The sequence below is a fragment of the Gallus gallus genome, chromosome 19 (genome assembly GCF_016699485.2).
Source record: "Gallus gallus isolate bGalGal1 chromosome 19, bGalGal1.mat.broiler.GRCg7b, whole genome shotgun sequence".
NCBI lineage: Eukaryota > Metazoa > Chordata > Aves > Galliformes > Phasianidae > Gallus > Gallus gallus.
Window position 1 is genome coordinate 9,884,864 of NC_052550.1, and position 21,071 is coordinate 9,905,934.

The 21,071-nt window shown below is 47.4% G+C and overlaps 1 protein-coding gene across 3 annotated transcripts in view; it reads right to left on the reverse strand.

Annotated features, from left to right (window-relative positions):
• The window catches only part of MNT (MAX network transcriptional repressor), a 63,446-nt gene that overhangs the window by 25,082 nt on the left and 17,293 nt on the right, over positions 1-21,071 (reverse strand). For all 3 annotated transcript variants that reach the window (XM_046902744.1, XM_015295872.4, XM_015295870.3), the window contains exon 3: positions 1,347-1,422. In XM_046902744.1, coding sequence (XP_046758700.1) covers positions 1,347-1,422 — 76 coding nt within the window. The remainder of the gene's footprint in view (positions 1-1,346; positions 1,423-21,071) is intronic.

The window sequence follows — 21,071 nt, forward strand, 5'->3', positions numbered from 1 at the left end:
ACGGAGGAAAAACGCGGCGCGGAGCGGATCGCCGCGCGGACGGGGCGGGCGGAGCGCGGCGGGGCGGACCGGGGCGGGCCGGGGCGGGCCGGGGCGGAGCGGGGGCGGGCGAGGGGCCCCGTTGGCCGCGCGGGGCGGGGGCCGGCGTGGGCGAGCGCGGAGGCCGGGGCGCGGCGCCGGCGGCCCCGCGGGAGGCGCCGCTCCGGGCCGGGCTCCGCGCCGCGCTTTGCGGGCCGCCCTCCCCCCGCAGTGCGCTGGCGGCGCCGCGCGAGCTGTCAGCGCGGCGCGGGCCAATGGGCGCGGAGGACAACAAGGCATGGAGCACCTCCACATGGGCGCCCCGCGCCGCCGCCGCCCGCCTTAAAGGCGCCGCGCCGCGGCCGGGCGGGGCCGGGACCCCGCGGGAGGGAAGCAAAAGCGAAAGGAGCGGGCGGGGGCCGCGCGCTGCGGCGCGGTGCGGCACTGCGCGCTGCGGGGCACTGCGTGCACGTGGCTGCGCGTCCCGCCCGCGTTCCCTCGGTTGGCGGCGTGGGTTTGCCCCAGGGTGCCCTACGGCTGAGAATGTACCATTATTTTTTAGACGCGCTCGTGATGGAATCGGCTAGAGCGGGTAAAACCTGCGGCTGTAGGGAACCTGGGGGGGAGCGGACTCGGGGATCGCCAGGGGTCTCTTGCAATCCCCACGGCTCTGGGGCTCGTTGCAGTTGCTTTCTATAAGGAGAAGCTCGGTCAGGGCCGGCCCCGGCCCCGCGCTCCTCCCGCCGCTGCGCGGGGCTGCGCGATCCGTGTCCGGCCGGTGGGGGGGGGCAGCCCGAGCCCTCCCGGGAGCACCGCCGGGAAAGGGGGCCGTGGGGGGAGAGCCCCAGCGAGCAGAGCCCCCTTCTCCTGAGCACCTCTAAAGGAGACAGCCCCTGACTGCGGTCACCGCTGGTGTCCGTCGGCCTTCGTGGGACACTTTTCTCAGCACCTTACAAATCTCAATTAAACTTTCGTTACTCACGTTGGGTTTTTCCATATCAAGTATCCGCTTGTGATGGACTTCGTTTTGGAGCTGGGAAAAGGCACCGAAGTCAAGGAAAATAAAATGAATCAGCGAACACAATGAAAGGAATGGGATTGGAAAAAAACCATTTGCAGGAGATATTTTTCCTTCTATGTAAAGAACTCTGATTTACCAACCCACAGCTGTCCTGCAGAACGCTAAGGAGGCAAAGCTCAGCACAGGGAGCCCTGATAATGCTCTTGGAGCTGTGGGTCACCTCTCCCAGGTGAACTCAAGGTGCCCACGAGCCTTTGGACACACCGTCGCTGTAAGTGTGGACACCCGCAGGGCCGGCAGAGCTCACCTGGTGCCAGCAGCTGCTGGGGGATGTGTGCTGCACAGCTCCGGTCCTCCGTTCTCCTCCAGTCACCCCGCAGCTCCTGCAATGAATGGAGCTGTATCAGCAGACAGCCCTCCGTCCCCCAGCCCAGCTCAGAGCACGGCTGCAGCAGCGTGGCCTGACATTAGTACAGTCATACAATCATAGAGTCATTAAGGTTGGAAAAGGCCTCTGAGATCATCAAGCCCAACCCACCCCACCATGCCCCATGACCGTGTCCCTCAGTGCCACGTCCCCACAGTTCTGAACGCTTCCAGGGGCGGTGATCCCAACACTGGGCAGCCTGTGCCAGTGCCTTACCAGTCTGACACTTAAGCGAGCAGCACGTTCAGACAAGATAACAGAACAAAAGGCGCTTTTGGCTGCCTGGGAGGAAAGCCCCAGCTGGGACGCACATTTGTGGCAGGCTTAGCTGGAGGTGCGGGCTGCAGTCTGCAGCACGGTTGTAAGCATAACAGCCCACAGATTCCTCCAACCACTGCTCTCTTTTCTTTCCTACCATGCATAACCCTACAAACCACATGGGTTTACAGAAGGTTCTTCTGGAGGGCCCCAGTTCTCTGAAAGGATCACAGTGCTGCCACCAAACTCACCCTGACTTCTGAGGCAGCACTGTGGCAGCACCCAGGCACTGCAGCCCTCCTGCCGGTGGTACCAACTTTCCAGCAGGTCACATTGTAAAAGTCAGAAACACACCAATGCTAGAAAAGCTCACTGAAAACACAATAGCCAACGGCCTGAGCGGATACTTACTAAAAAGCAGCTTTTACAAGAAACTCTTCCAGATATTTTTGAATAGCTGGGACGTGTGCTAACTGTTTTAGGAGACCAAACTCTCCTTCTAGCTGCCTGGGAACATCTCTTGCAACACACTGACCTCAAGGAGTTGTTTATTCTGAACCTTGAGCTCAGAAGCCTCCTGGCTGCTGAGACAGCTCCCAGCTTTGGCAGCTGAAGGCACAAATCAGCGCCATTAAGCATTCATAATGTGGTGATGTTTCCTGATTGAAGTCGCTCACTGCAAGCTTTCAGAACTGCCCGATGCAGCAGTGGGAGCACAGCCAAACCCCATCAGCTGGGTATTCATCTGCTGCTGGAGGACTGCACTGAAAGGTTTTCAATGAATCATTTGACCCTGTTGTTAGGGACAGCAATAAACCAGAACACTTGGATTATTTGGAGCGACTTTGTGAACACTTGGGGAGAATTTTTAAAATCTTGCACATGTGCTAAAAGCAACAAGAGGGCCAATTTCTACCCCACCATGTCCCACGCACACACAGAGGACATGGGGCTGTACACACAGTGCTGCGGAGCAGTCAGACCATCAGGGCCAAGGATGGTGGTTTGCTGTAAAGTCAGATCAGTTTTTCCCCACAGGCAGAACGGCCCGCTGGGTGCCAGCCTGGGCTGCCCGGCTCCCAGGGAGCACCTGCAGGTTGCCAGAGCTTCCCAGAGGGAGAACCAAGGCTCATACAGCGAGACCTGCGGCACACCAGGATTGGCATTATATAGTTTCAATGGCTTGAGATTTCTTTATATATATCCAACCACCTCATAACCTGGGCATCACGCCCTGTACCGGGGATATGCTGTGCAAATCTAGGGGTCAACTGCAGCACAGCTGAAGACCTGGCAGTCTCCTTCCTCCTGTTACTCTGCCTAGGTCCTTTCCACCTATGCAGCAAACAGCTCCTTCCACAGACCATCTTCTGAGCCGTGCATCACGTGAGCTTTGACACGCTCACTCCTTGCAGCGCTCACGCAGCCTTTCCCCCACTCAGAACCCACTGCTGCACTTCCTGCCGGGAGCAGGAGCCCACAGCTGCTCCTGCAGCCCCGCACTGCTCCGGGCATCTGCAGGCGCGGAGTCACCGCTGGGCCCCACTCTGCTCCAACGCCTGCCCTGACACTACTGCCCACTGCAGCCACAGACAGAGCACTGCTTGCTGGGCCTCGCGCCTGTGTCACGGGATTCCACATCAGACAGAACCTTTGTAGAATACTGTGTCCATGCTGTGCTTTTTAGTAGAAAAAGCAATGCCTGAATAGGAGCTTTTTACTACAAAGATACTAAGTCACATCCCAGCCAAAAAGACTTTTACTTAAGTTGAAGTGCAGCTGGTTTTAGAGCAACTTGGATAATGTAAGCTCATTAAATGTCTTTTAAAGCCCCGAAGTTGAATGATTTTCACTATTCCTAGCCTTTATGAACTTTGAATGAAACTAGCTGAGCAGCTCAGACACAGCCTTTGTGCCACATCAGCTGAGCACTCACATCCTCAGGCTCTCCGCTCTCGCGCTCTAACAGTGCTGCTTTCTGCCTCGTGGCTGCTGGTTGTCCAACCATGCGCAGCACTCTGCCCACTCTGCCGGCTCAGCCACTCTCCTGGCACTCCAGACCCCACTCCTCAGCCCCAGCTCAGCACAGCTCCACGTGCAGCATGCAGGTGCCTGGTGCCAAGCAGAGCACCTCGCAGCAGGCACAACAGCCCTGGGTGGGGGAACATAGGGCTGTGCAGTGCTGGAAGTGCTGCTCAGGGCCTGAGCCGGGGTTGAGCAGAAGTGATGGTGTGATTCTGCAGTCTTCTTTCACGGAATATGCAGTGGATAAGAAATTACACCGTACTCACATGGTAGGTGGAATTACCTCAGTATTTTCACTCTGAGATTTGCGTTGAATTAAAAACAAAACAAAAACCACGGGTGGAAATAATGAGTCTTCCTCGACAGAAACACACCGACTTTCTCTGCCATCATTCCGTTTGTGGTGTTAATGACGCCGGAGCCGGGCAGTCCCCGTCTGTCAGTAGGAAAACCACCGCCATCAGCTGCCGCGCTCCCGGAGTTCCCCATCCCGGAACGGAGAACCACGCGCCCTCCCGTCCCGACCTGCGGCATCTCCCCGCTCCCGCAGCAGCGCTCCCCTTCTTCGCAGCTCCCGCTGTCCGCGCTGACCCGGCGCAGTGCCGCTTCCCGCCCGCTAGGGGGCGCCGCAGCCGCGCGGCGCGATGACGGCGGGAGGGGCGACTGTGGTACAGCAGCGGCACTGCGGCGCCGTTGTGCGCGGATATTGACACGGCTGCTCCGAAAGTAACGCCTCCCGTTTCACTCTGTTGCCCCGCGCAGTCGGTAGGTGGATGTCGGTGCGATGGAAGCAGAGCTGAACCTTCCCACCGATATCCCGTTACATTTTGTTGCCGTGCGACAGACGGCAGCAGAGGGGCTGTCTGACACAGTGGCGTCTGACATGAAGTGCGCATGGAGCAAAGATGTGGAACTGAATTCCTCCCTGCAGAGAAAAAGGCACCCACTGACATTCAGTGATGCTTGTGAACGCTGATGGAGAGGAACCGTTTCTGTCTGAGACTGCTCAGCTTATATGCAGCACTGGAGAGATCTGCATACATCCTATTGGTCCCTGTTCCTAATGGGAAACACAGCCATAGGGCTGCAGCTAAAATAAAACCAGCCTGATCAATCACATTAAAGCTGGAAAAGCCTTCTAGGATCACCAAGCCCATCCCATCCCACCATGCCCGTTGGCCGTGTCCCTCAGTGCCACATCTGCATGGCTCCCGAACACCCCAAGGTTGGTGACCCCCCCCCCGTGCAGCACGTGCTGCTCGCAGGGGGCACCGCCGCTCCCCACACAGCCCCACTGCCCGCCCGACGTGCTGTGCCTGCCGGGGCGGGCGGCACTGCGGCGGGGGGAGCACAGCAGCAGCCATCCATCTCCAGCCCCAAACAGTCATTGTCAATAACTGCACCATAAATGTCAGCCCCCGACACGGTGTCAATAACTGATTGTGTGAGCATAATGCACTGCCTTGGAAAAGGCCAGTGTAAAGACCGGTTTGCTAACCAGCATTGTGCGATGACAATTACAGGGTTTTTTCCTATCTAGGGTCAATCATTTGATGGATGGAAGCTGCCGTATTTAGGTGAGATTATTACAGTGGTGCTGAATAGCAGCATGGGGAGCTGCTCGGTGCGGCGCTGCACAGACAGCCCTGGGCCCCTGGGGAGGCGGTGACCTCCGGGGGAAGCAGGAACCAGCCTGGAGAAAGCGGGAGGAAAATATCTGCTGCTCCCTGCAAATTCATTTAAATGGAGGACTCAGCAAATAGCACTTAATAGGTGTTGTGTGCCTTTGATGATTTAACCAAATCCAACCCAGAACGGGAGAAGAATCAACACGGCCTGGCCCCCTGCAGCAGTCAGTGAAGGGGAAGAGTATGAGAAACGTGATGAAGTTGTTACAGAAATCACATACCCAGCATCAGTGTTTGCACGTGGCTCAAACCCACCCAGGAGTGCCCCGAGCTCCTCAGAGACAGTCTGCACAACGACAGTGCCAACACTGCTACTGAAGTCACCTACCAACATGCCATTTTATTTTTAAATACATTCTGCAATGGCTGTGTATGATACATTGGCTCAAGCCAATCCAATTTGACCGAAGCTCTGAAAAAGGATTTTATTTAGATTTATGATAACATCTGCATGGTTCATAAAAATACAATTTTCCCTTTCTGTCTACACGTACTCATGCTTGTACTGAACATTTGTTTACCCCTAATATGTAGCCATATGAAACAGAGTGATGGCAAAAGCAGGTTTTAAGGAACAACAGCTCTAAAAAGCGTCCTTTGTGCTTCTGGTAGGATCACACCGTGAGACACTGTAAGATGAAATCTCAGTGACATAAAACAATGTAAGAAAGGATTTCCCTTTTAAAATCAGACACTAGGCAGCTAGAGAACTCAAAGTTTGCCTCTGTCTTAATGCAGTCATTGTCTGGGGCTGCTCTGAAAAGGGCCAAAGCGCTCCCACTGCCACAGTCCAATTCAGCAGGCCATGGGCACATACATTATTCAGCACTCTAAAATCTAAAAATCAGTGTTTTACACAGTGCAACAGCTTAATCTAACAGCCAAAAGCCAATTTGTGAGCAATTTTAGATGAGGTTTCCCCACAAAACCTCAAGAACCAACACTGCAAGATAGAACAAGAGAAGTGAGCCCTTTTCCTCTCCCTGTCACATGCAGGTACCATTTCCCAGGACACACATCAGGCTGGCAGCACACAATGACACTCAGTGCTGACTGCCTCCTAGCCCTCCTCCCCCTTGCAGTATAATTAATAAGAAGCTCGCATAAAATGCTAACATGAGTCTTTCAAAATGTTCGTACTCCCTGTAGTAGTAATTCTGTTGCTGCTCGAGCCCTTCAACACCTCACTGTTGTTTCTAAAGCTCAGTGTCGTGAACCACAAGGAGAAGCAACAAACAGCGCCTGCAGCTTCCAACCTGCCCGGTGTACTGCGAGCCACAGGGCTGCATTCAACACAAACAGCAGCTATATATAAACAAATAGACAATAACAGATAGTAAATTCATCTGTATCCCCTCCCTTACCAAGCAGGGCTTCAATAATTAATACTCTGGGCTTATGATGCACCTTTTGCCCCAGGATCTCCAAGCACTTTGCAGCGTGTAGGGACAGATTTTTATTTTGCTGGAGAAAATAGAATAGAGAAAGATTAACTGACTGACCAAGGTCATGCTGCGTGAACATTTTCTTTCTGCTTACTGCTTAACTGCAGAGCTGCTGTGACCTTGCAAAGCTAAAGGAAGGCTGCATTTTGTGAAGATAATCTCCCTTAAAGTGTACCATATGTTTGTGATTAGGAAAAAAAAAAAAGCTTCAAAAGAATTGCTGGTTGTGTGAGTGTTCACCACATTCCCTGGGATGTCAGAGCTGCAATTTTCTGCAGAGCCTGGAGAAGCAGATGCCAACCCCATCCCGCTATTTCAAGGAGAAGTGGTTACTCAGCATCACCGGACACTCCTGAAAAATCCAGCCTGTGCATCCATGGCAGTTCCACAATTACAAAAACCAGAGTGATCAGGTGAGATCGTGGGAGATCCGTTCCCATGGAACATTTGATCCAGGGCAATTAAGATGTCACCACAATGCCACAAACCAATTATTTTAGCAACGGACACTGGTCCACGTGGGCGAAACCCTTTGGGAGGTAGCTGTTAGAGCAAGGCTCCTGGCCGAATGTGTCAGTTAAAGGTTAAATGGACTGGCAGGTTCAAAAAGAAGCCTTTGGCCACAGAAGTGTGGCATGCTGAGGCTGGAGGAGGGCTGGGGGCAGCAGCTGGGGCACAGCTGTGCCCCTTCATAGTGCTCCCACCAGCTCGAGCTGTGCAGCCAGCCCCTACAGGCCTGCAGGTAGGGCTGGCATCCCCTGGAGCAGGCAGGCCCAAGTGCTTTGCAATGGATCTTCAAGGGCAGGAAGATACTGTAGCAGTTCATTGTCATTTGTTGTTGCCCTAGAGTGATTCTGAATAGCCGTGCCAGACTCAAATGCCAATCAGATGGGTGAGATCAATGGGCTGCAGAAAAGAAGCCACTTGACTTGGCAGGGATAGAAAAAATCTTCCTTAGCTGCACAGCTCCCCCAGAAATGAGTCAGTAGGCCTGACGGAACAGAAAACACAAGTTGCCATAGAAACTCACATGCCTTCCACCGGGAGGAGAAAAAAATGTAGGCCAATATTTCTGCTTAGCTGGCTCCTGCTCCTGCTCTGCTGCTCGGCCCGCTTGGATCCCAGGGCTGCAGTACACCTCAGTTTGCTTTGCCCCCAGCTGAGCAATGCCCTTGCCCCTGCTGCTGTGGAAAGCAGCTGCCTGGTAAGAGCATGTGCACATGCGTAAGCACACTAATGTGCATATGGACACAAAGACACACACATGGACACACAGACACAGCTCTGAGGCTGCCCAGGGCTGGTGCTGGGCTACTGGGAATCCGGAGCCCAAGGGACTGAGGCGTACGGGTCCCTGTGGAATGGTCACATTTGAGCGTGCAAACTGACAGATGGTGACAAATGACGTTTGTGTTGAATTATTGCAGCTGCCTTTCATTTAAATAAACACCTCTCCTGCATTCTGTAGTTTTATCATCTGCAAACCAAAGGATGGACACACGCGGGGACAGCCATGTCCATGAAGCCCTCTGCCATGCTCTGAGTGCTGCACGAAGGGGACAGGCACAGAGCTGCAGCCCGAGCCTCCCACCGCCCGCTGGGAGCCCAAGGCCCGTGGTGAGCAGCTGCCTCCCCACTGCCATCACCTGCAGAACACGTGTCCTAACAAGTGGCTCTCATGCACCAAAATGGGGACGGTCACTGCTGGACTGTCCTTTGGTTCGTTCTGCTCCCAAGGTGCATGCTAGCATTACTCTGTACTTTTCACTTCAAACACAGGGAAATTGCTTTACTTCTCTTGCAGATTACATAAAAGACAAGTGATCTACTAACCGTTCAGTGCAGTTACACTTTAACTGCCCTCTAAATAAAAACAACCCATCAAAGAGAAGGAATCCACTTTCCCTTGTTTTCATCTGTAACCTTTTGTGACTTCTTTCTAAGGAAAAACAAAACCCAGATGAAACGTTCAAGCTTTTGCCTTTGTGCACAGCTCAGTGTCCCACCCAGGCAGGGCAGGGACCAGCAGGACATGCTGCCCAGCCACCAGCAGCACAGAGGTCTTTTTGCTGTTCTGTTTGATAGTCTCCAGCAAACACACTGCGCAGTGCCTAACTCAAAGAGCTGCATGGTTGTGATGAATGGACTGCGGATGCTGACAGCTGGAGGGACAGGTGGTGGGGGTAACACCTCCCCTTCCAGGGGGTTTTGGATTTGGGGGAGGAGGAGAACACCTTAGTCCACAAGTGATTTATGCCATTTGGGCAGTGATGTGACTGTTGGGTTTAATATAATTTTCAGATCAGGTAAAGACAGCTTAATGCAATTATCTACTGACTGTGAACGAAGAAGTATCCATTATTAACAATTCCTATAACACATTTACTTCAAGAGATACTTTTTGTTGTAAAATAATGAATGAAAGAAGAATAAAGAAGTAACAGAACTGTTTTACTCTTAAGAACTGTGGTCTGCAATGGCACAGAGCCATCCTACTGCAGTGATAGCTGTGTAAAGTGATGCTTGCGCAGACTGGACTCTTGGAGACAGTGTGAACCAAAGCAACATTCTTACAACAGCACTGGTGTCACTGCCTTGGAAAGAATGCAGTGATTCCCACTCCCAGATATACTTTGCTCATGCTCTGTAACTGATCCAGTCTGAATACTCATTCCACTATACAAACTGTAATATTAAGTTTAAAATCTGAAAGCGCAGTTCAGGTGCAAACATTGCCACTAGAACAGCAATTGCTAACTACACGTGTGGAATTCTGCAGACTAACCATAGGCCTGGCATGGCACAGCACAGCACGGCGCAGCACGGCACAGCATGGCACGGCACTGCTTGTTTTCTATGACAAGATCGGCCCGTCCAGCTGCATTCAGAGGAACCACTCCAGCTCTTTAAGAGCTACTGTAATAGAAATAGCTGATGATCACTTATATATATATGTATATACATGTATCTGCTTTGGGAGTGGAAGAGTCAGTAAAACTTATTTTAGAGTTAAAATTCCCTGTGTAGGTTTAACAAAAGTAGAACAAAATAAAAGAGAAGATTTGCAGTGTTTTCACAGGGGAAGGCAGACTCTAATTCCGTGTCTGAGACTGTATGTGGGACACTTCCCTCTGGGAAGGAACAAGTACAATAACATAGAGTTAAAAGCCAAAAAGTCCTCAATTCACTACAAGATGAGAACTTCAGGATACATTAAAACTCAGCCATAGTTTATGGAGGAGCGCTCCATGAAGGTGTAGAAGTGCAGAACTGTTTACTGTTTGTTCCAATACTGAAAATACTGGAGAAATGTGATCTCCGTGATATCATCACCCAGCTGAGCCGGGTGCCATCATCCAGGGCACAGGACCAGGGGTCAGCAGCAGTGCCAACGCTGGGCACCACGCTGAAGTAGATCTCAATTATTTTATTGCTTCCCAGCATTTTCCAAGGGGAAAAAAACAAAAACAAAAACAAGAAAAGCACTGAAAAGTTTGAGCTTAAGGTAAGAAGGGAGAGCCCTCTCTCCATCTCAAGCTCTCTGCAATGATGAGAGTTTTCTTCTTACCAAAATAACCGATAACATCCAAGGAAGAAGCTTAGCGAGATGCTTAAGTCATTGTAACAGCAAATGTACAAAGTAAGCCACTGTATTCAAGCACTCACACCAGGTTTGTGTTTACATGGAAAACAACAGAACAGAGAAGAATCACCGAGGAAATTTTCTGTTCAAGGTAAGTAACAGGCAACCAACTTTCCAGCATGCTGATCTAAATGTTACTATTTACACTGAATTTCCAGGAGTTATCTCATATAGAGAGTTTTATGTGTTGAAAGGAAAAGAGATAATTGGTGAGTAATCAAAGACTTCTGCCTGGTAATTTACAGTCAGTTTGGGGCAGGCTTCCTGAGGAGAGGAAAACCAGACATCAGTAGGATGCTAAATGATAAAAAGCCCCTACAGAGGCAGATTTACATCCAGTCTCATCTCCTGTAAAAATGCACCATGACATCGACCTGCCCTCCTGGGAAGGAGCCCTGATGTCAGGAATGTGAATCCTTTGTGGCTGCCGGAGAGCACTGGGGAAGGTTTTTCTCACCATGCCATTGCTGGCAGCCAGCCATGGTGCTGCTTTAGGCACTCATGTTTTAAAAACTCCACGTGTCAGCAGCAGGGGATCGAGAATGGTGAGAATGACATGAATACAACCACGTGCACACGGAAATGCTGAGCGCGCATCGCCAGCAGCGCTGGCACAGGGCAGGCCGGTGCTGGGGACATGTGGGTCTGATGGACTCTGATGGAGGCAAACTGACCAGAAACAGGGTTTTCTTAGGAACAACTTTTAACTCCATTTTTCTGTCAGGAGAGTTCTAACTCACAAGGACAGATCTTCTCACAGCCACGTGCCTCTCTAGAAGGCTCCATGCCCAATGCCACACAGCCCAGGAGCTCAGAGCTGGAACTGTGCATCCTCCCTATGCAGCCACACAAAGTGCCTCGTGATGAAGGACACAGGAAAGGCAATCTCCAAACATATTTATAATGTTAAGAATTAAAAATAAATGCTTTGTAGCAATGGAAGGCATGCTGTGCCAGTTATTTCAACTGTTTGTAATAACCCTAGATCAACTTTTTTCTCTCACCTTCTCCAGATTTGAAAGCTCAATTAATTTTGTGCTGTAGCTCTGTCTATCACTTCAGCCACATGTGGCAGAGTGAGAATTCATGCAAGACAATGGCTAATTTTTGGTATCTTCTGCTGCCTAATGACAGGTGTGCTGTCCCATATAATTAGCTTTCAAAAAGGGATCCCCTTAACCCTTCTCTAAAACTGGTTAGTGATCTCAGTTTTACCTCATTAAGCTCCTGACAGCTCAATGTAATCACATCTGTTACCGTTTGGTAGTTTGATTCTGAGAACACAAATTGCTTCAAGAATTGGCAATTCATTCAGGCTCATGATGCAAATCAAAATCCATCTGTTTACTAATCAAAAGCCATATTTTAACCACAGTACAATAGTGGTGTCAGCAGCAACTTAAGGCTTTCTCTATGCCCTAAATGTGATACGGAGTACTCTTAATTTAAGATACATTTATTTGCATTATATATCTTAAATGTGTGTACTCTCATATTCAGGCAACTGTATATAGGAGTTAGTCAATCTGTTTGCATTGCATTGAGTCCTCGGACATCTTTTACTTACAGGCTCAAGCTGGAGGCTTGTTCCTTTTTTTTTCCCCCTTCAATTCCAGGTAAAACTTTGGCCTTTATTATCCCACCTTTTTGTCATTTAACTCTAGCAATGAACTCAACCAGCAAAACTGACATGGCACAGCAGAGAGAACAAATGGAAAAAGAGTAAGCGATACTGTAGGCATGTTACTGACTTGCTACAGCTGCTCTGTGAGAGCCAGGCAGGTTTATATATCAAGTCAATGTGGAGATCCTTGTATTTATTTTCCAAAATGCAAATCTAAAGTAGGAATTACATTGCACCACGTGACAAATGAGTGTGTGGCTGTGTGTCAGCCTCCAGCTGCACAAGGCATTTGGTCTGAAAGAAGTGAGTGAGATTGTAAAATTATGCCACATAATTTGCTGTGCCATTAACTGTGATTCCTCCAGCACCACCAAGGGATGGCAAATGTTGAGTCGTCAGAGGCTATTATAGGATAATCACCTCTCCAAATGAGAATATCTGCAGACATTAGGGAGCATAATTCCCCATGGAATTCACTCTTCTAGGTGGGCTGCTGCCTCACAGCACCTCACTACAACAGGAGGTAAAAAAGCTGGCCAGGTGGTCCTCTAGAAAGACTTACCAAAAGGCAACAGGAAAGGAGCAGTTCTAGATTAAACGAAAGCTAAGTCAGGCAGAAGGTCAGAAAACAAAATCTTAGCTGATTTTTGGAGACTCAAGACAAATGAAAGAAAGACCTACATTAAGCTTTCTGCTATCTGGATGGTTACTATTTCAATTTGCCAGTGCTCTCTACTGCTAGCATTTCACAGAAAACAGTGAAGCAGAGGGTGCACAGTTTTGAAATTCTATGAGCATATTCATTGCCTGCTATAAAAGGTTTAGAAAGTAAGGACTACTGATAGTGCCTAAGAAGCAGACTGTGCAGATCTCCCTGCCAAGAGCAGTATCCAACACTTGGTTTGCATCTGGAGTGTACGACGAGGGGCCTCGAGCCAGCCAGACAACACTTCTCTGCAGATTCAGCAAGCCAAGAACATGTGGGACATGAGGTCTAGACTGGATACAGCAGTTCAGAGTATCTGCTGGGAGGAAAACTAATCCAGGATTACAGCATATTGTTCAAATAGCATGTGGTAGAGAGCAACAGAACACACGTGTGGCAGGTGTTTTCAGAAGGAGATTTTCTTTACACACATTCTAATTGAAAATGTTAAATGGAAACAAGTGTGTGGTGGACAATGAAAGAGAACACTGGAAGTTCAGAAACAAAGTGCAATGTCACATAAGACAGCTGATTTCAAAAACTGGGAAATCGGTGCTCTTTTATAAAAGATATCAAATACTGAAAATGTAATTTGAAGACATTTGTTGTAAAGTTGAAGCAAGCGATGCCTTCCAGAGTTTGCATGTCACCACCATGTAATTGTGATCCTCTTGAGCACAGCATAAATATTTAAATGTATATTAGGGTGAGTTGCATCGTTTTGTACCCACTGACCTCATGTTAGAATCAAACTCTGTTCTTTTTGAGATAATTTACAAACAGGTGCCCAAAATTACCAATTGCCACATCTGCTGGAGCTATTTTCTCTATATATCATGGACCTGCTAGCTGTGGCATTGTATGGATCTCCTCTAACATCTGTACAGAGCTCTGCAGGTCCAAGGCATTGCAGCATAGAAACCATCAGTAAATTGTTGACCCTATGGAAAATTCACAAAGTTATGAAACTAATTATAGATTTTACCCATTCTTTTCCTTGATATATAATAAGTCTGCAAGACCCTATAGTTTATTCCTACCTGAAAAGAAAAGCCTAAGGGACTTTCCAGGATGGTTAACCTATGACCACTACATTAAGGCTTCAAAACAAATGCAACTCATTTGCTCAGAGATGACAGATTAATAAATTGTTCCACCTCATTATCCCTGTAATGCCTTGTGGCATAGCTTAGAGGAAGCCTAGCAAATGACACAGGCCAAAGGTCAGTGCTCCTTTTCCAAACACAAGATTACAAGCGTTAATACAAACACAAATGATCCAGTGGATTTACAAAAGGACAACAGGAATACTAGTTTGGGTTCAAGCAGTACTCATCAGGGTAAAAACTGCAAAGGAAGCTGTAAAGCACGGTGCTAGGAATATGAAATGAAACTGAAATTGATGCAGCTGTGCTTGAGACTTCTCTGACCATCACCCTTGGCAATGCAGGTGCTGCCAGCTCCACCACATGCCAGGGCAGCTGGGGGACCTACAGCGCCTGTGAGCAAATCCTGCCTGCTGGTGGAGGGAGCACAGCTGGGATGCTCCAGGGCTGCCAGCAACCAAGAGAGCACATCTCCTCCCAACTCCCTTCTCTGGGCTGAAGTATCAATATAAAATAACAGAGAGAATGAGAAGTAGCTTTGGTATGGTCTTGCAATTCCAAAGCCATGAATCAGGATGAAGTCTCTCTTAAGCTAAGTTTTGAAATAACAACTCATTTTAAATAATTATTCTTCTGCATTTTGTAATGTCCCTGCAAATCTTTGAGCCTGTAGGGTCATAACTGCTTTTGTCAACAACTTCAAAACCAAAGAAAATATTTAAAATAACAAAACAGTTGCCTGCAGGAGTTAAGGAAAAGGTGAACGTGATGAAAGCTGTGATGAAATGATGAGACCCGGAAACTACTAAATACAACTTAAAATACAAAAAGGAGAGACTACAAATGTGCTGAGGTTTACATACTGACTAGTCTTGGCACTGCTCATAAAATGCAGGCATGTGTAAGCTTTAATGGATAACGTCCAGAACAGAGCACAGCAGAGCAGGGAAAATACTAAGTAAGCAAAAATGCAGGTTTTTTGGAAGTGCTTCTACACCTGTGGAAATAGGTGAATACTGGCTAAATTGTGGAGTGGACAATTTTGAAATGATTATAAAGACTGAGTGCAACAATAGTGAATATAGCATCACTAATGAATAGCATCACTAGGGACACAAGGAGAACATGCTCATGCCAGGACTATGCATGGAACTCTAAATGGGAATTGTTTCCAGATTCACAACTAGAAACCATCTGAACTATCAGGTTAAGAATCTCTGGTGTGCCAGGCCTGACAAGCAGCATGAAATAACCTTAAATCAGCCTGAAGTAGTGAGTGAGGAATTCCCCTTGTGAAGGGAAGCTATATTGGAGCAGGAGGGGAGAGGCACGGGATGCTCTGATGGGCATAAAGAAAATGGGAGCTCATTTACATAAATAAAATACCAAACAACCACTGTCAGTATATAAACCAAAGCTGTTTCTCTTCAGCTTTAACACATACATCTGTAAACTAAGAGCCACAAAGCTGAGACAGCTTCCTACGACCTTGCTTCTCCTGTGAAGTCCAAACAGAGCTCAGATCAGACACAGAGAACCCACTCCTTACCTTTAGGCTCCTTTGTTTGCTGATTAATGATGCAAGGGTGACTGCAGCAACCCATTATCACATTATGCTCTATTTTGCTACTAAAAAACATATGAAGTAGTTTAAAAAAATTAAAGTTTCTGTAAACAAAGATGTTGTGCAGAAACAAATGTTGTGTTCTGTTTGGCAGTAAATAAACTGTGGTGCTTTTAGATTTTGCTATTTGTATCTTTCTCAAATAAAATACTGAACATCTGAAACAGGAGAACTGCTGTAGTAGAAGGAAAAGGATAACAATCCCAGCGATGCTAGAGATGAATTCTTACTGCTACTTGCACTGAAAAATTACTCATATTTCACTTCTCTTTTTCCGGGCTCCAATTCTTCCTCTGACAAGGAATGTTATTTTTGCCGTTCAATTACATTACAACCATTCGATCAGACTGAGCTCTATAGAAATGTATGGACTCTCATTTCAGATTCCCTTACTCAGCTTTTACTTCATGAAGAGTTGTGATCCAAGGTCACAACTGATTAATCTTGACCTGTGAACCGCCAATGTGTACAGTCTTAATATCACTGTATTACTCTACATGGCAAAGTGAAAAGTACTCTGTATCCATGACAAATAATGAACTAAATTTTTCTGACTTTACTCTTCAGTTGCTAATTAAGCACTTAACTACAAGATCTGTTAACTCTTTGGTGCTCTTTGGATAAATTATGTGTCTATAAATAGAGTGAAATCATTTAAGTATATGCGATGGACGTACCCCTCCCCAGGTACTTTACAAGAGACTTTTGCTAAGCCGTGGGGATGCTCGTGGCGCAGTTTCTGCAGGCATGCTTCAGCCTTGGGAACAGTATTGCATTTGCAAACACACATTTAGGGCTTCCAATACTATTCTGGCAATATTTTTGTATTACTGCTACTATGAAAAAAACCTTTCTATTTCTGGTAATCTATTTTAGAAATCAAAGCACGAGACAGAGGCCAGTGAAATGGTTATTTTAGAGGAAATTTGCTTGCTAAATGAATAGCCATCATGAATTCATATATACAGCAAATAAAAAAATTTTAAAAAGGAGTTTGAGGGGAAAAATCTAATCTGATCTGACCCAGCACTTCATCTGGTGGTTGGCAGCCCTCCTGTGGCAGAGGGTTGGACCTCGATGGTCCATCAGATCTCTTCCAACCCAAGCCATTCTACAGTTTTATGATACTGTGAAAAAAAAATCTATTTCCTTCTTTTACATTTGTGAATACGTACTTCTGAAACACGCACCTCTTGCATCCTCCTCTAACCAAGTTTCAACTCACTAGAGGAGCGCAAGCCTGCGCTGCTGAGATGCTAACGCCCAGCAGATGCAAGCTGTGCCACGGCCAGCTGGGCGCTGATGGAACACCCGCACACAGCGCACACTGCAGGCGCCTTCGGTGCCGCCCCCCACGTGGGATTCCACAACACGCCGCCAGCGATGCGGAATTACTGCAGCGATGCGGAATTACTGCAGCGAGCCGAGGGCAGCGGGGGCTCCGAGCTCGGGTGGATGCGGGGGGGTGTCAGTGCCCCACGGCTCTGTGGGCACATTGCATCCAGCAAGGGGAGCACCGACGTCCTCACCAGTCCTACAAAACATATTTCCCACCGTGCGTGCAGTTTACTGGCAGTCTCTTAGAAGAAAAGAAGTACACCACAAAGCGTGACTTACATCACCAGGCACAGCTAAGTTAACCCGGAGACACAGAAGTCAAAACAAATTTACCTGGCGCTTCTTGTAATTGTAACCAGAACTGGGAACATTCACAGTTGTGACAATGCCATTAGTCCTGCTAAACAGACGCTGGGAAATCACTTTCAGAATATATTAGGGTGGTCCTGCATGGATGTTTTCAGCAGTAGATACTGTATTTCCTGCAGATCTGAGGCTGGACACAAGTGACAGTATAATAAATCTATTTTTATCTTTAATCACTCACTCTGAAGTACTGACAGGCACATTAAGCACTGCTGTCTAAAATTAGTTCTGTTCATGCTGGAAGCAACCATTTATTCTACTGCACTCTTTGTATGCTTAATATCAGAAGACTTCTGGGAGACACTGCACTGTTTGTGAGAGGTTTCTCTGCAATATCCTGATTAGGTCCTGGAATGCAGTACTGCTATTAGAATTATTGTCCTAAAGCCCCGTTAATGGTACATCATTAAAATCTCCTTTAACTTGCAGAAAGTACCAATCAGCTCTCAAGTAACTTAACAAAAAACACAGTAAGATTTTAAACCAGGTGTCGATTTGTGCCAAAAGCTGCCCACCACCACATGTAAATATAAAGCAATTCCTCCCCTAGATATTGTGCAATTGCACTGCCATCATCCCAGAAGAACAAGCACAAAGCTGCCAAGTTTCTCCTGGTCACAGAAGTCTAGAAGGCAGCAAGTGACATACATTTGCTACAGACTGCACTTGACCTAAATCAACATCACCTCGTCATTTTTGGATGCTCCATTTGATATGACTGTTATTATTCCTGTGGTTGGATTGATCAACCACTGGATGTCACTATCAGTCTAAATACATAAACCCAAATAGCATTTGTTTGTCACTAGAAAATGTTTAAGGACAGGATGAATTTGAGCACAATAAACAGCAACAATACTCGAGGACACTGGAAGCATTTGCTCACATCTCGCATTTGTTTCAGGATATGGTATAAGTGCCTGATCCAATATTCTTATTTGGGGTGATTCACATACAAATCTGATAGTGACCAGGATTTCACTGCTCTCCTGACAGTGAGTTCACGTCCCGTACTGCGTAATTTCTATGGAGAACCAGCACAAAGGGTCCAGCATCCTGCAAAGTGCTGCTGAGCTTCCACCACTTCCACCAGCGGCTCTTCCCGGGATGTGAGGTGCTGTCAGTGCTCAGCACAGCAGGTGGCCCTCCCACGGACAGCGTGAATGGAGAAGACCCAGAGCTGCTTTGAGTCTTCAGTGCTAAATTCCATTCAGACCGATCCAATGCGTCCAAAATCACAGCTACACAAAATGCCCTAAATTCAGGAGCCACCCTGGTACGTCTGTGAATGACGAGAGGAGAAACTTCTGTTTCTCTAAAATCTTCAAGCATCAAGTACCAAATAAAGGGAAACCAAGCTCAACTTCCGTGTGGGTTTATAAGCCAGATGACCTGGTTCCACAAAGGCTGAGGAAAGCTGTGTTGTTAGTACCCTCCAACTGGACAGAATAAGCATCAAATCACTGAACAAGGGGCAAGGTAATGGAGAATATGAGCCAAGGACCACAAGAAAGAAATCAAAATGGAAAATGCAGAGAATAGTAATAGTAATAATAAGCAACATCATCCTCCAACTCCACTAGCTAGATCACTGGAATCTTACTTTTACAAAATTCCATTCTGGCAAAGTCCTCACTACAGCTCAAAGATGGCCCATCTCAGGCAAGGCCAGTCAGAAAGCAAACAGAAACCTGAATGGCAGCTTCTCAGCCTTCCTGAAAAGGACAGGCAGTTGTCTTGGAGCAAAACCTGACAGTAATTCATTTTGCACAGGGTGGAAATCTGCCATTTGGAAATACCAAAACATTCAGTATTGATGCTCAGAACAACAACTCTCTTGGAATGTTCTCTTCTCACTGAAGGCAACAAAAAACCCAATGACAAAATCAGCTATAAAAAAACAATTGAGACAAAGCTTTTCAACACATAAATTAGAGTTTGCTTTGGAAATTAAGATAAACATTAGAAAACAACTTTGCAGTTGAAAGCACCAAACCTGACTCCCACTGGCCATCAAAACTGAACATCAACAACAACTAATAATTTGTGGTCACTGCCTTTAAGTCAATGGTACACAACTAGAATAAATAACATGAAGATCAGATAAACTATCCCAGCAGTCTGTACTTCTGGGGCTTCCTACTGTAAAAGAAATAGAATTGTTTTTTGGTGCTTCTTCATCCTAAAATACAAAATGGTTTAATTATCCAATTGCCTTTCATTAGAAACTCTTTATCTCAAAGAATGAGATCCTTTAAGAGCAGCATTCCTAAAAGGGACTCCAGAGCAGGGTCCCCACAAGGTCACCCTTCAGACCTCATTGCAGTGACAGACCGGGCTTATACCCACCGCAGCCGGCATGCTGCTCCGCAGGGCGCTCCGCTGCCAACAGCCCTGAGTGCAGCACAGAGCTCCTCATGCTCAGGTGAAGCATGCTCAGAGCACACCCATGGAATCCCAGCCCCGACCATCAGTGAGGCGGAACGGAGGTCTTGTAACATCAATACACTGAAGAGAAGAAGCAAAGTATCTGAAGAAAAGATATTTGAAACAATTCTCTTAAAAAAGACGACTCACTTGTTTCACAATTATTTTGAATCAAGTGCTGTAATTTTAATACAGGTATAATCACTGCAAATGACATTAAGAGCTTGTCTACAGGCAAATTGTATTGCTTTAATTATAATGGGGTAGTTGAAGCTGAGCAAATCCCCAACCCAGGCACAGCTGACATAGCGGAAAAGGGAGGGAGAGAAGTTACAGTAGGAGGCATGGAACATGTTGGGTTTATACGGACATGGCTATTCTGGGCAAATGAAATCATAACCATTTCCAGCCCCACCGTGGGGTTCCCAGCTCTGCTGAGGGGTTCTCAGCCCACTGAACTCCGGGTAGCAGCAGCTTATAAAGCCAATAGGGATATTTCACTTCCAGAAGGAAAGCTATAGTCACCTCTAACCTGACAACCCAGTGTCTGTATTTACTCCTCTCTATGTCCTAATGCAAGTGAAAAACAAAAAGCAAGCTAGTGCTTGCATGGTACGCCATGGCAATGCAAGATCTTCATGGGACAGCTAGGTGCTCAAAATCCCATTGTCAGCCCTACACTGACCTCTCTGTAGGAATCGCAGCGTGCTGCACCCAGCTGCCTCTTGCTCACACTCCGGTCTCGCAGGGTACCTGGGAGCTCAGCAAGGCTGTGAGCCTGGAAACCAACCAGTGTGAGCTGCAGCTCAGAATGCCAACCACACAGGAAACTCCCTGTCTGCAGACACTGCCCCCAGGTCAGGGGAAGCAGACAATAACCACACAGAAGGCCTTTAAGAGAACTTCTGTCCACGGAGTTTCTTGGCAAAGTTCACACTTTAGCAGAAGCTGAGGTGAGTTCAAACCAAATAACTACCTGCACCAGGTGCTGTCTCAACAGTGGAAACAGGAAAAGAGAATGACTGACCTAAATATTCAGAAATTACTTAGTGACTGCTACCACATCTATTTTTGAGTGGTTTACTACAGCCTTCTCAAAGAAACTCGACCACCAGAGATGAAACTTTAACAAGATGGCACTTTTTAATGTGTTTCACTTAGAGGCGTACAGAGCTACTAATCAATTCAGTGAGAAATTAGGCCAGAGTTATCCCCATCTTCCCCTAAGTGCTCTAAAACCAGATTTAAGTGTATATATATTTAAATTAATATACTCTCCTTAGCAGAGATGGCAAACTACAGTTACAGTTGAAAGCTTTTTGCGTGGCAGTCACTAAAGAGCTGAAGCAAAACCA